Source organism: Teleopsis dalmanni, chromosome 1 (assembly GCF_002237135.1).
Source record: "Teleopsis dalmanni isolate 2A chromosome 1, ASM223713v2, whole genome shotgun sequence".
Classification (NCBI taxonomy): domain Eukaryota; kingdom Metazoa; phylum Arthropoda; class Insecta; order Diptera; family Diopsidae; genus Teleopsis; species Teleopsis dalmanni.
The window spans coordinates 55,049,297-55,067,417 of NC_051846.1; the positions used below are offsets into that span (position 1 = coordinate 55,049,297).

General features: G+C 27.3%; 1 protein-coding gene across 2 annotated transcripts; it reads right to left on the minus strand.

Moving 5' to 3' along the window:
* Positions 1 to 4,975: 4,975 nt before the first annotated feature.
* Positions 4,976 to 17,286, minus strand: LOC119668247 (probable helicase senataxin). Of its 2 annotated transcripts, XM_038077695.1 has the most exons (11): positions 17,228 to 17,286; positions 16,935 to 17,128; positions 10,951 to 13,349; positions 10,722 to 10,858; positions 10,184 to 10,300; positions 8,493 to 9,145; positions 8,221 to 8,432; positions 7,300 to 7,444; positions 6,788 to 7,188; positions 5,523 to 5,712; positions 4,976 to 5,461 (listed from the first exon to the last, which is right to left on the minus strand). In XM_038077695.1, the coding sequence occupies exons 2-11, from the start codon at positions 17,124 to 17,126 to the stop codon at positions 5,315 to 5,317; spliced, it is 4,593 nt and encodes a 1,530-aa protein (XP_037933623.1). In that variant the 5' UTR covers positions 17,127 to 17,128; positions 17,228 to 17,286; the 3' UTR covers positions 4,976 to 5,314. The 2 variants fall into 2 exon arrangements, with proteins under 2 accessions (XP_037933623.1, XP_037933622.1); XM_038077694.1 differs by lacking the exon at positions 17,228 to 17,286 and having other exon boundaries at positions 16,935 to 17,221.
* Positions 17,287 to 18,121: the final 835 nt, after the last annotated feature.

Consider the following 18,121-nt stretch of genomic DNA (forward strand, 5'->3'; position numbering starts at 1 on the left):
CTTGAGTCGGCAGCAGTGGTTGAGTAACGCTACGCTTTAAGTGTTCACTTAAATTAAAATTTTTAAAATTTTAAGTGTTTTATCAATTATTTAAACGTTACTTTTTATTACTATATATATACTTATAGAGAGGTATGTATAGATATTTAAAAAAAAAAAACAAAAATTATCGTATTTATGCATGCCAGAATTTATTAGAAAGTTCTAATTTTCGAATAACTGTTTTTTGTATATAAGTGATATAAGTGATATAACAAATAGGTGTATAATTCTAAAATATGATTTTATAACTGCTCATTGCCATAGGTAAACTACTTTGAAAAGGATAGAAAATTGTATAAATACTATTAAAAAAATTGAAAATTCTCATTACTTGTTCACATATCGTATAATTGTATTTTATTAAAATACTAATTTACACTAATAAGTATTAAGTTTTTGCAGTTTTATTGTTTAATTTTAGTTATTTTAGTAACTTTTATTCCATTTTCTTATTCTTCTACATTCTGCTTCTACAAAAAACAGTTTCTCTTTTAACTTGTTTATATTTAATGTCTAATACAGCTTAGCACTATTTTTATATATCCACCTAAACAATAGAAAGTCAAATCTTAAAAAACGGTGAAAAGCTAAAAAGACATTATATTACAGATTTATATATTATAATGATTTCTAGTAGCGATATAAGATTGTACATGTAACAGAATTAGGTTCAACTTATTCAATTAGAGCCTAAATTGTTAAGGATATCTCCCAGAGGAGTCTTTAAAGAACTGCAATCCTGTTAAAAGGTAGGTTCGTGCTCACTGTATGACTCGATTTACTACTAATAGCTGTTTAATTAATGATTCGTTGTTTTTAAGTCATCATATTCTAAATTTAGTTTAGATGACTTCATATTTAGCTTTGGCATCCATTTTGTTATATAGAATCAAAAAGCAGATTCAAACAATCAGTCAGACAGCGCAACAATCAATGTCGCGGCACTTGTGATAGTTTAAGTCATTATACAAATACTAACACATATTCTAATGTTTTTAATTGGCGATTAAAAACATTCCAGATCGTTCTGGAGATATATATATGTTTAATTGGCATGTTGATATCAATGCGATCATTCGATTGTAACCATATTCTTAAATTAATAAGTGAGACAGTTACTGGATCAATAATTTCGCATCTGAAATGTTTCTTCTCTGTCTTTATTTGTTGCAGTTGTAGTATCTTCAATGTAGACCAGTGGCTCCCATATTTTTGATCAAGGACCATTATGATATTTTTATATTTTTAGTAGGGATCACTAAGTTTAAGAATAATAAACTGTATGAATATTTTAATATGCTTCATGAATCTCTGATATAATGTATAATGAATTGTATAAGTGCATAAGTACATTATATAGGCCAGTGACGACTGCTTTAAGGTGCGGAGGTGTGCGGTGCACACTCTAACATAAGTTGTTGTATTCGTTTCTTTAAAATTATTCAAGCATGGTCAGTATTTGTATGCATTTACCATAAGTGCGGGCCGTCTAGTTCTTCGTTGCGCAATGCGCATTGCTATTGTGATTTTTTTCAATTATTGTTAAATTTGTTAAAATAATATATTAATTATTGTTTTTCGTTCGGTTTTCCATTCGGCATTCCAGTGTAAGTTAAAAATTAAATTCAAAAACTATACTTTATATACTTTATTTATTATTTTTCTATTCCAGTAGGCAGTTCAGTTGCTGTTTCCAGTTGATTTATTATTTTAATAATAATTATTATTATTTATTTATGCTTTGATTTACGTTATTAGTTATTATTTTTCATTCCGTTTTCGTTTTCGCATTTTGATTCGTAAACGATTTTTACGAATGTCAATTCCGCATTACATTCCGCACACCTTTTGCACTTTACCAAGTCATGTATGATTTCGGCGGTCAACTGCTAATAAAAGTCATGGGAATTCTGAAAGGAACTCGTCATGATGACCACCTGAAAAGTAAGTATGATGTAAGGGAAGATAACAGCATGACGGTCCCTACTGGGATGTAAGGGAAGATAGCAGCATGACGGTTCCTACTGGGTAGTTGTTAGTTGTGCACATAAGTTTACAGCTCAAAGCGCAGAACATTTCGATTATATTTCGTTTTTCTCCTTTGTGAGCGGAAAAGTTGGCCACACAACAGAAAAATGAACGAAATAATGTGCTCTCCCCTTTTAGCTGTAGCTCCAACAAATAATAGCCGCTTTGTGTGCGGAGAAGTTGGCCGCACGTTCAAACGTTGCAAGTGTGTTCGATTTTGTATGATAACTGCATAAATATGTATGGTTCGTATGGTTCTTATGTATGTTTGAAAAAAGTTGGTTTGATGTTATGAAAAGTATGTAAAAAGTTTTGTTTCTTCCATATTGATATAATATTAAACTTATATATAAATTATTAATTTGATTTGTTTAATATGTTATTTTGTTGATGGATTGTTAATATTATATTGTGAATATATTGTTGCTTAATGTTATATAGTTATTTTAATGAAACATCTAATATGTTTTAATTTATCATTTTCAATTTAAGCGGCTCATGTAAAAACAACATTGTAGAAGGGCTTCCAGTTAGGGTACGCGTCGTCACTGCACCTAGGAGTGTATTTCATGGATCATAACGATTCAAGACTAGGAAAGATAGGCTCTATACTGTTTTTCATTAAAGAAGTCAAAGTTGGAGAAACACTTTAATCCGACTAAGGGGCACAATAGATCTTTTAGGTCGCAGTACGCGATCCTTACTTTTAATAATAATAATTATTAATACTATTACTATTGTTTAAATTCGAACATGTATCTGTGCGCTATTTACATAAATATCAAATTTGGTTATTTATACTTTAAGTATTTTACAATTTTTATTAAAACTCCTGTATCCATTTTATGACCTTGGTTTTTGCCGATCTTTACAAATTATTTTTAGCATGGGTTATTTTTTGGATACATTACAATAGGTCTGTACCACGAGCTACTCGTAGTAAAACTCAAGTAAAACACAAGTAAAATTTACACGAAAACAAACCCACTCACCTCGCTACCTGACAATCGCGGTTTATAAATGCTATATGAATCAAGTTATATAAACCAAAGAAATGTCATTAAGCACTTATTTTAATTATTTGGCAATACATGACATACCTTTATGGTGAACCAAAACATTCAATTTAAAACAAAGACAAAATTTTTGTTGTACTTTGTACTATTCTAAGTTTTTATAATTTAATTTGATAAATTTTTATAATAATTAAGTAAATTACAAAAAAGTTTGATCATTTAATTAAACAAACATTTAAATTTCAAAAATAATTTCTACAAATTTTATATTAGCATTTATTTTTATTGTATTTAAATAAGACATTAATTTAAAATTATTTTTCATTTATTTAAAAATATTTAAATATTTAACTGAAATTTTATTATTTACATACATTGTTTACATATCAGACTAGAAACTCAATAAACTTGTTACAATTATTTATTTAAAAAACATAAATCCTATAAATTTGTCAATATATATATTTTTATTAAACATAAAAATCAAAATAAGTATTAAAATAAATATATATAAACTTAAAATAATAAATTAATAATAAATAAATATATCAAACTATAAAATAAATAAAAATAATAAAATATAAAATAAAATAATAAATTAAAAAAATAAATATAGATATAATGTATATGAAAATATTAATATAAATATTAAAATTTGAACTTTGCAAGATATTTGTTCCAATGTAATTTATGATAAATATATCATTCCTCTATATATGTATTTTATATTTTATTGTCTCAACCGCGTTACCGAATCTCAGAATGGTTACAGGCTTCTCGGGGAGGTGTGCAGATCTAAGATTAATTAATGCCTAGTCTGATGAAGTCATAAACAATAATCAGTCAAGGCGGAGAGAGGGGCTATGAAGAAACCTCGCAGTTAATAGAGAGTAAAAGTGCTCAAGTGTACTGACTCACTAGCCTCAACATAATAATAAATACAAGAATATTATATTATATATATAATATATATTTTTTTTATTGTTGAAGGATATAAGGCAACTTATATGATATATTATCAAATAAAATACTTTTATTTTTACTAAAAGAGTTGATGAACTTATTCTCATAATTATTTTTATTCATATAATTCGTTCAAAATTTATAATGATATAATGATTATAATGTTTAATATAAATATATAGTCTGTACAGTAATTAATATTTACATCTAGTGTCAAATTATTATATAAAAAAACATATTGTTTTATAAAAGTACAAACGAGCATTTTTTATATTACATATTTAATTTTTTATTCATTTAATATAATATTTCAAACGTTAATTAATATTCTCTGCATTATAATTGATTAAATTTCGTTTTCACAATTTATTCATTATAATAGCTTTAAATAATCATAACATATTAACAATATTTGCATTGAAAAATATTAAAAGAAAAATAATCAAGATTCTTTATGTAATTATTATATATACTTATATATTACTCAACTATATTAATACAAAATATATCACAGATTTATTTATTCTGCATTATTATACAAGAATATAAATTGATATATAAAGATATATACTATTATTATATAAAATTAAACAGTGTATAAAACTGTGATAAATATTTAAACGCATCACATAATCTCATAAATTTGTGAAAGTTTAAAAGTTCTTAGAAGCAACTTTATTTATTTATAAATTAATAATAGTTTCAATATTTAAAATGTTTTAAATGGATATGAAGTATTATTGAAAGCACTCTATGTCAGCTAATCATCTGATATAAGTGAACAGTATTGATCAATAACACTATTCATTGCTAATGCTTATAGAGCTCATTAACATTAATATATAAAAAATATTATTTTTTCCAACAATGATTTAAAAAAAATGAATTAAATATATGTTAAACATGCTTCTTAGAAAATACATTTTTAAATTAATAAAGCTATATAAAGAATATGCAAATTGTTATACCTTAGGATAAATAAGAACTGAAATAAAGTTATAAATTTAATTTATACGTAGTAATTAGCACTACTAATACATACACACAAAAACGACTTAATAAAAAAAAATATGTTAAGATGAAAAATGTTTTGTAAATAGATTAATACATTGAATGGTTCGAATTAAGAGTATCTTTGTAATAGAATGAAGAAACAACGATATACCATTTCTTATTATTGATGTAAATAATGTAAACTGAATTTTTGTCTATTGTAAATACAAACATTTACTTATGAAAAATAAATTAATTTTAACTATTTTTTTTTATATTGTCATTTTTTTTTTTGGTTCAGAAATTCTAATTTTGTCAATTACATTAGTTTCAATATTTTCCGCAGAAAATGCGTTTAATTCGAAATAAACCTTACGTTCTCGTGCATTATCCAATAAACATTTCCATACTGGTACCGACTGTTTTAAATAAATTTTTATAAATAAATAATATATTATTTCAGAAATACTTATTTCTTACCTCCAAATCAGAAAAGTTTCCACATAATAAGAGGCATCGCTTTGCACGAGTCAAAGCTACGTTTAAACGTTGATAACTTGATAGGAATCCTATTCCAACTGTACGTGCATTCGATATAATGATAAAATCTCGTTCATGGCCTTGATATGAATCAATTGTGTTTATCATTATATTTTGCAATTTTTTGTTTCTGAAATATAAACAAAAGGATATTTAATACTATTAAAACAAAAATTAAATGAAAATTTGTATATCTATTTAATAAATATCACAAGATAGACTATCGTTTCATCGTTTACCATTAGGAGCAAAATTCCAATAAAAATTGTCGATATAATTACATGGAACTAACGCGAAAATTGTTAAAATTTAATAAAAAAAAAACTTTCATATTACACGATTAAAAATAAAATTATATATAAATTATATAATTAATCAACACTGTAATGAATCAACAGAGAACAGTGGACAAAATTAACTTTAAAATAACAATAACTTCTTCTGATTTCAATGTAGAATCTCGTCATGATGTTCCAATGTTCTTCATTTCTTCAGTTAACCGATTAAAATAACAATTAGATCTATTATTTAAAAGTAAAAAAAGTAAATTAGCTTTATATGATTTAGTTTTAAACTTAATTTTAATAATTTTGGACCATATATACCAAATGATTTTAAAGGATTGGATTCTGATAAAAACAACAAACATTGACGTCCCTAGGATATTAGAATCGAGTCAAGTTCTATTGGTAACTAAATGTTTTATGTTAGTATTCTAAAAAATAAAAATTTTGGGTTATTAACACAGATCATATTTCAGATCATGTCTACTATTTCAGAATTTTAAATTTTTTCTGAGAGAAAAGTCTCATATCTTTTTTCATTCGTAATAAAAATAATTTCCTTTAGGACTAAGCAAAAACTGGTATAAATCGGAACTAGTTCGAAAATCGCAATATAGCCGTTAAACAGAATAAAAATAATCTAAGGACAATGCTGTAAATTCTATATGCACAATTAAAAATTTCAGATTATTAAAATTAAATTAAATAAAGTAATCTTATATGCGAAATTGTAGGTCCAAAAACTGTGTATAATACTTGTAATATGCAATAAGGAAATAATGCTTTAAATTAAATCAAACTTATCACGCATATAACATTATATTTCCAATATATTACAATTCTTTTAATAACAACATCCAAAAACATATACAAGTTTACCAGGCTTTCTATATGTACGTAATTATTTATTATTTGACTTACTTAATAGCAGAATTCAACGCATTCCGATGTTCCGAATATGGCGTTATAACTCCATATGAGTATTTTTCTGATGGAAAGTATACGTTTAAAGCCGCAATGAGATTTGCTATAAAATTTGCTTCAGAGTCGTTTATTATTTGTCCATATGAACAATGTTTATTTTGCTGATAATCTAAGTTTAGCACACAATATGGTGAAATGAAAGTTGAACGCCTCTTTGTAGAATCAGCATTAAGTAATTTTTTCTTGTAAAAATACTGATTTGGGAACAAACATATCTCTGGATGCATACGATATTGTTGGCGTAACATATAAATTACGTCGCCTTTCTCATTCGATGATTCAATACAGTTTTCCACACGAGTAAACATTGATGTTCCTAAGCCTAGATTATTTGCTTTCTAAAAATATATACCAGTTTATATGTGATTAATAGTATATATATAATATTATTTTAAGAAATGAAATATTTAAATATATTATAATATTATTAAATACAAATTTTGCATTACCATTGAAAGTATGGTGGCAGGGAGCTGATTTGAGTCACCCACTAAAACTAAATTACTAATTCCAAACGTAAATGGTAACAAGGATAGCGGTTCCGCACACTGAGTAGCCTCATCAATGATACAAATATCAAAATAATCGACTAACCTGTTAAAAAAATTCATTTAGTAATTAAAACTTTTAGAAAAGCTAAAACAGTTCTTATTTAATATTAGCAAAATGAATAACTTTTTTAGTTATCTTATTATTAAAAAATATATATATTCATTTGAGCATGTGACCAAAGATCTAATCGATTCATTTTCTACAGAGAAGCCTTACAATTTTTTTAATTTGTCAACCAGTGTTTAACACATCACAAATGTGCTGCATATGCACAACACACTGTCTAATTTGTGTATAATTTTATTTTACATAAACTGATTGTAATTCAATCAAATTCAACTATGAATTTAAGAAAAACTTCCTTGTAAAGTTTTGTTTAAAGTAAGCAACATGATTAAATAGTGCATCTTTAAATCAGTTTGCTTTATGTCTTTATTAGAATTCTTTCTGTTGCTCTGTTCAATTAAATCTGCAGCTAAATACGATGTGCCTATCACCTAATTCCAATAAAATCTTCGGCTACATTCCTTAGTTCCTGAACTAATCAGATCACATTAATTTTGTCCATACTTATCGGTGAATTCAGGATCCTTGCCATTCAGGTTCCCAAAAATCCTCGAGTGCAGTTGATTGACGAGCCAAAACAATTTGCTAAAGGCACTCGCAAGATTTTTATGGGTATTTCTAAAATTAAGCTATATCCACATATAATGGAATGCGAAAAGTTGCTCAGTATATTGACATTTACCAAAATTTGTTGCAAATGATCCCGAGTGTCTTTTTTTTTGTATTGTTGTCCCTACTTTATATATACTTACTGTGATAATTTAACGCAACTGGATAGTGTCGCACAAATAATATTGGCATCCCAGAGAAGTGATTTGGCAAGTCTAAATTCTTCATCTTGTGTCATTTCACTATTTTTTAAGATTGACAGTATTTTCCGTTTTTGATATAATTTGTGATCATCGACTATACTTTTTTCATAATCAGCACTTAGTTGATCAATCTCTTTCTCTAATTTCAATATCTGAAAATATTTAATTTGTTATAAATAATGTAAATGTCACAATCAAATAAATATAAAAACCTCATAACGTATATCCGCATCTGTATGTAGAGATTTATTTTCTGATAGCAATTGTCTTCTTTTCGCTTTTTCTTCTTGAATCTTTTTTTGAACAGAATAGCTTTGTACACCTGGATCAATTCTTTCTAAGACACCATATCGTATCAACTTAAATGCCGATTGAGTTCTCATACGATTTCTAATTTCAATCAATTTTGATGCCAACACATCTATTGCAATATTATTCTGAGCGCAAATCAATATTTTTTTATCTAACAAACGCACTTCTTCTCCATACAAGCACTGTAATGCTAAATTAGTTATAATGCGTGTTTTACCAGTACCTGGTGGTCCTTGTATAAGTGAAATATTTCGTTCATTTTTTATTATTTTCGCATATATATTAAATAGCGCTTGATTTTGATACTTATCCAACTGATTGCAGCCTTTATAATTAAATGCTTTAATACTTTGCTGTTTTCTTTCAATCAATTCCAATGGATTTAACATTTTTTTACATAACGGAGTATTCTCTATTTGATAAATTGCATCTATTGTACCTATTTCAACACGTACATTATCATATAGTGGAGATACTTCAATATCAACTATATTTATTAATTGATCTCTCAAGTAAAAATCTCCTATAATTTCGTAAATCAAATTACAAGAATCTACAAAAAACAAACAAATTAATTTGATTTATTTTTCATTTTTGTAAAAATTTTAATTTATTAGAAATGTAAAAATGTAAAATTTTTAAAATTAAATAAAAATCGCGGCTTATAATAATCTCCGTGTAAAATGAGACTGCTAAATTTTGAGCTTTTAAAAATTACTCTTTGAGGATATCAAGATCATTTTCTTTTAAGAGTAAAAGTAAAATGTAAGTAACTTGAATTCATATAACTGATTTTTATTGAATTTAATAGCTATCAAGATGTATCTGTATTCTCTTAATGTAACATATTCTAGAAAAATATTTCTAGAAGTTTTATTCACAAATTTACTGAACTAACTATATTAATCATATACATAGCGTTAACGCTTTTGTCGTTAACTTTCACTTAACTTTTAGTCCACAAGATTACATATTTAAATATATATATTTAAAAATGGTCTCCTTAATTTAAAGTTAACGCCAAAAGTGTTATTTGCTTATATCTTGAAAAGTGCTCTACAATTTTCTTTAATCATATAATATATAAAACATTTATAGCTTTAGTTTATATTGTATAGAACAAATATGGAATTTTAACTATAGGACTTTTAACCAGATTAAATAAAAATATTTATGTGTATCTAAAACAAACAAGTAAATTAAATTTTTTTTTCTCTTGAGTCGCTATTCGTTTATATATTGAATTCCATTTGATAGATTTCATTAATATATTCGCCATGCTCAGGGAGTCTTTATTATCAATCACAATCATCAATTTGATGATAGATTCGTACGTAGTACCATGAACAACTGTTCCCAAACAATACCCTCCCATTTCACACCTCCTTTGCCTAACAATATTCTAACCCTTACATATGGATTTATAATTTTTTTCGTGTTATATGCAATATAGATCTCCACGGGTTATCACAACAGCGCACAACTGTTGCATTAATATTATGCTTTATTATCATGATTAGGATGATATTATAAGTATCTATTAATTTTTAAATAATTTCACTATTGTAAAAAGTATTTACATGTTACATACCTGTTCCTTTTCGATTGGAAGAAGTATATGCAAATGATATTGGAAACGATCTTCCAAAGTTCAATAGCACTAAATCACATTTACAATTATTATATTCGTTTTCGGTTTTAAATTCATCTAAAAATATAAAGTTTATAAAAAGTTTCATAAATTTCAATGTTAAAATAATATTGTACATTAGTGTTTGAAAGAGTTCGAGCATTAAAATGTACGAGCGGTTCGATTATACTCTAATTGCAATCTTTGGAGCAAACACTTCAAATCTTTGAGCTGCTTGAAGAGATACGTTCTACTTTACTTTGCGCTTCATATTATTTTCATTATATTTTATATAAATATAAAATTCTAACTTTTAATGTTAATTTTTTCTTGCCGAGAGTGATGCATCTTTATGACAAAAGACTACAGATGATGAGCACTTGGCAATACCCGTAACAGCGTTGTATGGTCAGCCAATTTTCAATAAATTAAAAAATAAATTTTTTTCCTTGTCTCTTCTTTGCTTTTTGAATAATATTTGAAACAGTACTTTACATACATTTTGTTATGATTATTATGCGATTGGAATGTGTTGATATACGCTCCTTTTTAACCCTAAACGGTTTGAATTTGTTGTCCTTATAACTTCGTTCAATGGCACTCATAAATTCGATTTTCATCAATGGCAGAATTATACTAAAAAATAAATTGCCGCTTAATTAGTTTTGATTTTTATGATATAAATAAATATACAATGCATTTTCTCATTCGTATTTACAGTTAGTTACCTTTTATAATGATCAAAGTTTTTGAAACTATCTGGCATTGGAAGTATTGTTTCTGATGCTGCGTAAGCATCGGCATCACGATTTTTCAGCCATAAATTGCCCCAATTTAATATATGGATAATTGCAGTTTCTATTTTTTGAACTTTTGGAAATTGTCGGCGCATGTAATCTCTCCTGGCATTATATGAGGGTTGCAGTTCAGCATCTTTTTTATCTACTTTTTTTGTAGCTCCAATGCGAGGTTCGATATAATATATTTCATTTCTCTCTTCTGCGAAACGAACTCTTCGAACAGTTTTTTGAACAGTTTTAAACAAGCATGAACGCAAAGTAGAAACTTGTTCTAATCTTCTTTGATTTTCAAAAGATTCTACTATGTTCTTTTGCATTGAAGCAAATGTTATTTTGTTTGTTGTTCGTTTTTCTCGTGCTTCTACCTTCTCTTTTCTTTCTGCTAATGATCCGCATATTGAATTCCGTCTTTTTAACTGTGCTAACGCCGTATTCGTTGATGTCTCCAGTTTTGAATTATCATCTGATTTTTTACGACAAATTGTTTTGGGCACATCATTTGTAAGAAACGCCCCACGGTTCACTTTTGTATTTTTCACTTTCATTACTTCTTTTTTCTTTTGGTCCTCCGATTCGCATTTTTCTTTTTTTTCTTTTGATTTTTCTGCTATATCCTTGAGCATTGCTTTGCGCTTTTCTACGTTATTCTTTTTTGTTAAATTATCTATTTCACAACTTTTTAACATTTGTCCAAAATCTGTTGTTGAAGCTGTAGCCGCCGAGATGCCTCTAAGCTTCCCCTTATGAATTGGTAAATGTGGAGGGTTTATAACTTCAAGAAACGAATTATTTTTCTTAGCTACTTTCTTTACAATTTCTTCTAATTTATTATCTTTTGAACTATTATATATTTTATCGTCAGTAATAGTATTTCTTCTAGTGTGATTTTGAGGTGTTTCTTCTATTTTATTAGGTTTAATCTGTTCGTTATCATTTGAAAGAGATACTTGATCATCCGTAATATTATTTTCAGTAGTATGATTTTGTTGTGTTTTTCTTGTTTCATTTGAAACTTGTGTAATATCTTCGTCAGTACTATTTAGTCTAGCACGTTTTTCAGTTGCTTCTTTTGTTTCAGTTGCAATTTTTCCTTTGTCTTCAACAACCCGCTTTCTTTTAGTACGTTTACTAAGTGATTGTTTTCTTTTTTTTGATTTTATACTTTCATCATCAGAAGAAATGGATATATATCCCGATTTTTTTTTTTTTTTTAAAACTTTTTTCTTTTTATGCGACTCAAGCTTTTGCCTTAATGGAAACAGTATCTCATCAATAAGTGTTTGGTGAGTTGTATTTTTAAATTCACATTCTATTTCAGTACTTATTGGCTCTTCACAGTTATCTTCTTCAAATATTTGACTTTGCTCCATAACATTCTGAGATAATAATTTATTTGACCAAATTTCAACTTTTTCTTCAAGATCTGCATCATAGTCGTCATCAATTATCACACTATCGAAATTTTCATATCCTAAAGAATTATCCAACGTTTCTGGAATTGTATTTATATCATTTTCAAAACTATTATAATCGTCTGTTAGGAATTCAGCTTTTATATCATCTATAGCTTTTTGAGTTAAAATGAACTCTTCTTCTTCTTTTTCAGCATATTCATTATTATCGGACATATTATTTTGTTGAGCAATTTTATTATTGCCACATTCATTATTATCAGATATATTGTTTTGTGGGACAATTGACGCTAGTTGAAATTTGTTATCATCAAGTTTTTCATTTTTAATTTCTTTATCCATTGTTTCTTCTGATGAAGACTCTTCAGTAAGCAAAACAATACACTGTCCTGCTAACAATGTATTACCATTGGTTTTAGGAGAAGCAATATCATTTTTGACGACTGCAATATTGGGCTCTTCATCTTCGCTTATTAGGATAAGATCGTCATTCAGTATATTTAAATTGGACGATGGTGATTTTTCCATACAATTCATTGTATCAGCAGGTTTCGGTGTAATATTTGAGGAATTAAGCGTTGTAGCATTTATGTTAACATCAGTGGTTATTGGTGTTACAACATTTGATGAGTTATTACGTTGAATATTTAATATATTAAAATTGATAGCAGTTTCACTTTTTGAAACTGATGAAGAGTCTAAATTATTTGCTTTTTCTAATGATATACTTTTAGGTTCAACATTTTCTTGCATTTCTACGTAACATTTCATTGGTGCTGTCTTAAGCACAAATAAAGGGTGCTCTATAGTGGCAATATTGTAGTTGATCCTAACACCCACTCCAATTAAATCTCCTTTCTTCAATATTGCGCGGGTTGTTGAATTATGATTTACATAGACACCATTACTAGAGTTCTGCAAAGCATGATATTATAAAAACTTATTGTAATATTTAAAAAATTTTATATAGTACAAATATAGTATATTAATATTTATAATATATTATAAATGGGCATCAAATAATAATTATATATTTTTAAAATTTAAATTTCCCATTTTTAATAATAGGGTATCTAATCCTAGTGTATATCAAAAATTTTTTAGCTTCAATTAAATTTAAATAAACTTTAAATTAAATTAAATCCTTCAAGATCTCCTTCAAGACCAATACAATCATTCCAATGCTTCTCTAACTTCTCGATGACGTGCTTGTAGAAGGATTTGTCTTTTACCTCAAAATAGGTTTCAGTTTCAGCAATTACTTCTTCTTTTGAGATGAATTTCTTATCGGCATGCATTTTTTTGAGATCAGCGAAGAGCCAATAGTCGCTGGGAGCCAGACTAATCGGTGGATGAGGACGCAATTCGAAGTGTAATTCGTGCAATTTTGCCATCGTTTTTATTGGTTTGTGACTTGTAATCGTTTTGATTCCGAAGTGAAGTGATGGATTCATGTTTTATCCATTGTCACATATCGACGCAAAAATTCTGATTAATTACGTGTAAACATGGCCAAACACAGCTCTAAATCATCAACACGTTGTTGTTTTTGATCGACTGTGAGAAAAAACAGCACCCACTTTGAAAAGAGCTTTCACATATTCAAATATTCATGCATAATTATAAAGACACTGCCTTCTGATATCTCTACGGTCTCAGCTATCTCACGCAATTTCAATTTACGATCAGATATAACCAATTTCTGGACTTTTTCGATGTTTTCTGGAGTAACCACCTCAATTGGACGACCAGAACATTCATTGTCATCGGTGTCTGTACGACCACGTTTAAATTCAGCAAACCAATAACAAATGGTTTTTCTCGATGGAGCAGAGTCCGGATAACACTTTTGAAGCCATTGCTGAGCTTATACAATTTTTTTTTTTCATCAAGAAGCAATGATAAATTAACACACTAAATTGTTTTGAGTCCATTGTTTTGAAAATAACAAAAGTAGCTTTACTTAAATGGTTATCAGTTTTTTCTGACTAATCGAAATGTCATCAAATTTTACACATAGTCTTTTGAAGGTTTGTAGTTCATAAATATCATATGGATTGCAATGGCAGCGCTATTTGTGTGTCCGTCACACGACTTACTGAGTGATGTAATATGTCGGATAATCATGATTCGTATTTACTACTGGCGTTCTCAGGCGAGAGGATAAAGATATACGCTAAATATAATCTAAACATAATAAAATCTATGTAATACGTATGCTAAATTATCACATTTGATAATTACATTAAATAATAGTTTACATCTGATACTTTACTACTTCTCCTGATTCTTTTACTCGCTGATTACTCGGAGATATATTATAGGTAAGTACACATCGGAGATGTGCAGTGAATGGCTCACATTAACGTCATAACAACGCTATTCATTGCATTACTTGAGTATTCCCTTGCTAGCAACAAGTGCGAAACGTATAAAATCGTATCATTTTGCTCGTTAATTGTTGCAGTGTTATAGTTCACACAACGTATTGCATTGTACTGCATTATATCACGTTATTCATGTGTCCAAATCTCCAATTATCTACTAACTGAAGCTTCGTCAGTTTCATGGTTTTATATCCACTTACATGCCCACGGTGTATTGCATAATGCCAATACCCTTCACACGCACACGGTGAAGGCTTGTCACCGGCTATACGCGAAAACAAAAAAATATATACTTAGCCCTATAGACTATTATCTATCTAAAGACGTACTTTATCCACATCCGCAAAACTAATAAGTATATAATACATGATATATAAAAGACTTTGTTGAATTACATGAGCAATAGATATATATTTAATACATTTAAATAATAATAAAAATTGTGACTAATTAATAATTACATGAAAAAAAATCACATTCAAATACTAACTAAATGGTAATAATAAAGAATGAAAACATAATAATGATCTATATAAATAGATGAATAAATCTAGTAATATAAATAAACTATGTAAATATATAATAATTAGATGATAACAAAAATATAACTAAGGTCGTGTGCGAATTAGGCTAAGTTGCGTTCTAAATGAGGGAAATTCTAAGTTGTGTCGATAATGTATTGATGTGTCGATACGTGTTGATAAATGGCAAAATGTGTGCAGTGCAAAAAATCCTAAAAAATCTCCCATTTGGTTTAGCATCAACTTAGCCTAACTCGCACACGTCCTAAATACTATTACATGATAGTAAAATTATACGACCATAAATACACATACATATATCATGAATAAATAGATAAAATTGCACAATTATAACCATATATAATTAAATATGATCAAATATAAATGAAATAAATATACAGATAAAAATTACACAATTAAAACTATATATAAGTATAAGTGATAAAATATAAATAATCAAATAAATAAATAAATAAATGTGAGAAAATATAAATAGACAACAATTCTGTAATGATTCCCTTGGAATTGCATCTTTTAGAAATAGACATGGAAATAACCTGGTAGGAAACGTAATTTATGCGTTATTTATTTTATTACAAGTCGTCTACTACACTTTATTTTTATAGTTATAAATTTTACAGTAAAATTAGTTATTATAGTGAAGTATATACGTGATGCATTGATTATACGAGTATTATTCGGATATTAAAAACTTTGGATAAATAAAAACTTTACTTTACTTTTTTTTTTTTTATATTAATTAAAATTTAAAATATAATATAAAATATATATGTAAAAATTTGATAGTATCCAGATTCACAAAAAATTCGATTTTATTTTCAACTTCAGAGACTTTGTTTCATCGGGTTCTTCAGATACTTCGCAAAATCAAATATGAACAATACTAGCTTGCCCAACAATAGGGCAACTTTTTTAACATAAATTCCTGTAAATTTTATTTTTCTGATACATACTATATCTATATAATTTTACATGCGTTAAGACGAAGGTCATTAGTTTACATATGTTGTATGTATGTCAGAAAATCACTTTATTTGTAAATACTAGTGTAGCAGTAACATTGATATTGAGTAGTAATATAGGCAAAATAGAAAAAAACATGTGTAAAATATTTTAAAAATATGTAAAATTTAAGACTAGAAACTTAACGTTCAAAAGTATTAGGTATTTAGGTTTTTACACTTCAACAGACCAAATATAGAGCAGGCAATAATTCATACTATATTACATGGAAACTCGAAAATATTACAACAGAAGAGTGTCGAATAACTTACAATTTATCATACATGAATTTGCTGCTATTGCATAAATAATACTGTTATTCAAGGTTCAAAAATTCTTTTATTGAATTATGACTACTTCGTTTGTTAACGTTAATCGGGTTTGCTGAAACAGCAATAATTAAATTCATTTTTTATGTAAAAATTTCATAGACGATACGATTTGATTTGAACAACTGGATGAGTATGTTTTCAACATATCCTTCACTATCACACATAAATACTGCCAAATGCTATATCACAATAAATATGCCGCAGGAAAAGAAAATGGAAAGAATTTAGTTAACTTACTAGGTCTCTTATAATTATAGTTTTTTCATCCTCGCTAACTATAATTTCGGCATGATTCCTGGATGCAAAATTTGAATTAACACGAATATGTGAGCTGTTGTTTCTTCCAATCATATTTACTCCTATGTGCAGGCGAATAACTTCACCCAAAATAATGTTTTCCAATAACCAAGACGAATACCGTTTATCCATTGCTGTTATTTTAAAACCACAAAAATATTTGTTATTTATTTGTTATATATTTGTTATTCTTTATTTTCATTTAATATTTTGATGCACTCTTAACTACGCACCCGACTCAATGTAAATAACGTAATCTGAACTGAGATTTCACAAGCCGCGCTGTCAAAACTATTTACATTTATCTTGTAGAGGTGCCAGCTTGTTCGAAAAAATAATTATTTTTAAATTAACAATAAAATGAACTTTAGATACATTCGTGTGCGAATAAAGTGCTAAAAATATTTATTGAAATAATAATTTTTTATTTTGCGGCAACATGATTGTACGACTGATATTGATAAAATCGATTATTATAAGATAAAAATTGACTCTGAATATATCAGATATTAATGTTCTGCATTTTTACATGACTTTATACTATCACATCATTCCGATCGAAAAAAAAATTCAAAACAGATTTTTGAAGATTAGTGAAATATAGCAAAATGTTATTATATTTAATTAAATGAATTTTTGGCTGACCATACAGCTATTTTAAGTTTTGTAGAGTAGCCATCATCAGTAGTCTTTTTGAAAATATTTCTTATATTTAGTTAACCTCAAAAATTTTTTTGAAACTGCCTTTTGTTTATTCTTTTATTTTGCTGTTTGCTAAGCTCAAAAAATTAATGTCAAAAAACTTCCTAAGTGGGTATTACACGTAATGCTTGATAGCTGAGTTTGTTTAATTTTGTTTGGTATTAGATAACACTCTCTGTTATCATTATTTTCAACATACATAAGTATAAAATAATCGTTGCAGTTTCAATAATATCGGATTTATCTATATTTCTTCATTATTACTTTATTTTTTATTTCTTTATACTATGTTTAGATAGCAGAATTTCCTTAATTTCGTCAAAATGAAATGAAGTTAAATTGGAAAGTGTTCATACTGCTCCAAATTAAGAAAATTGTTTGTTTTTTGTTTACGAATCAAATGTTAAAAATTGCATGCTCGAAAC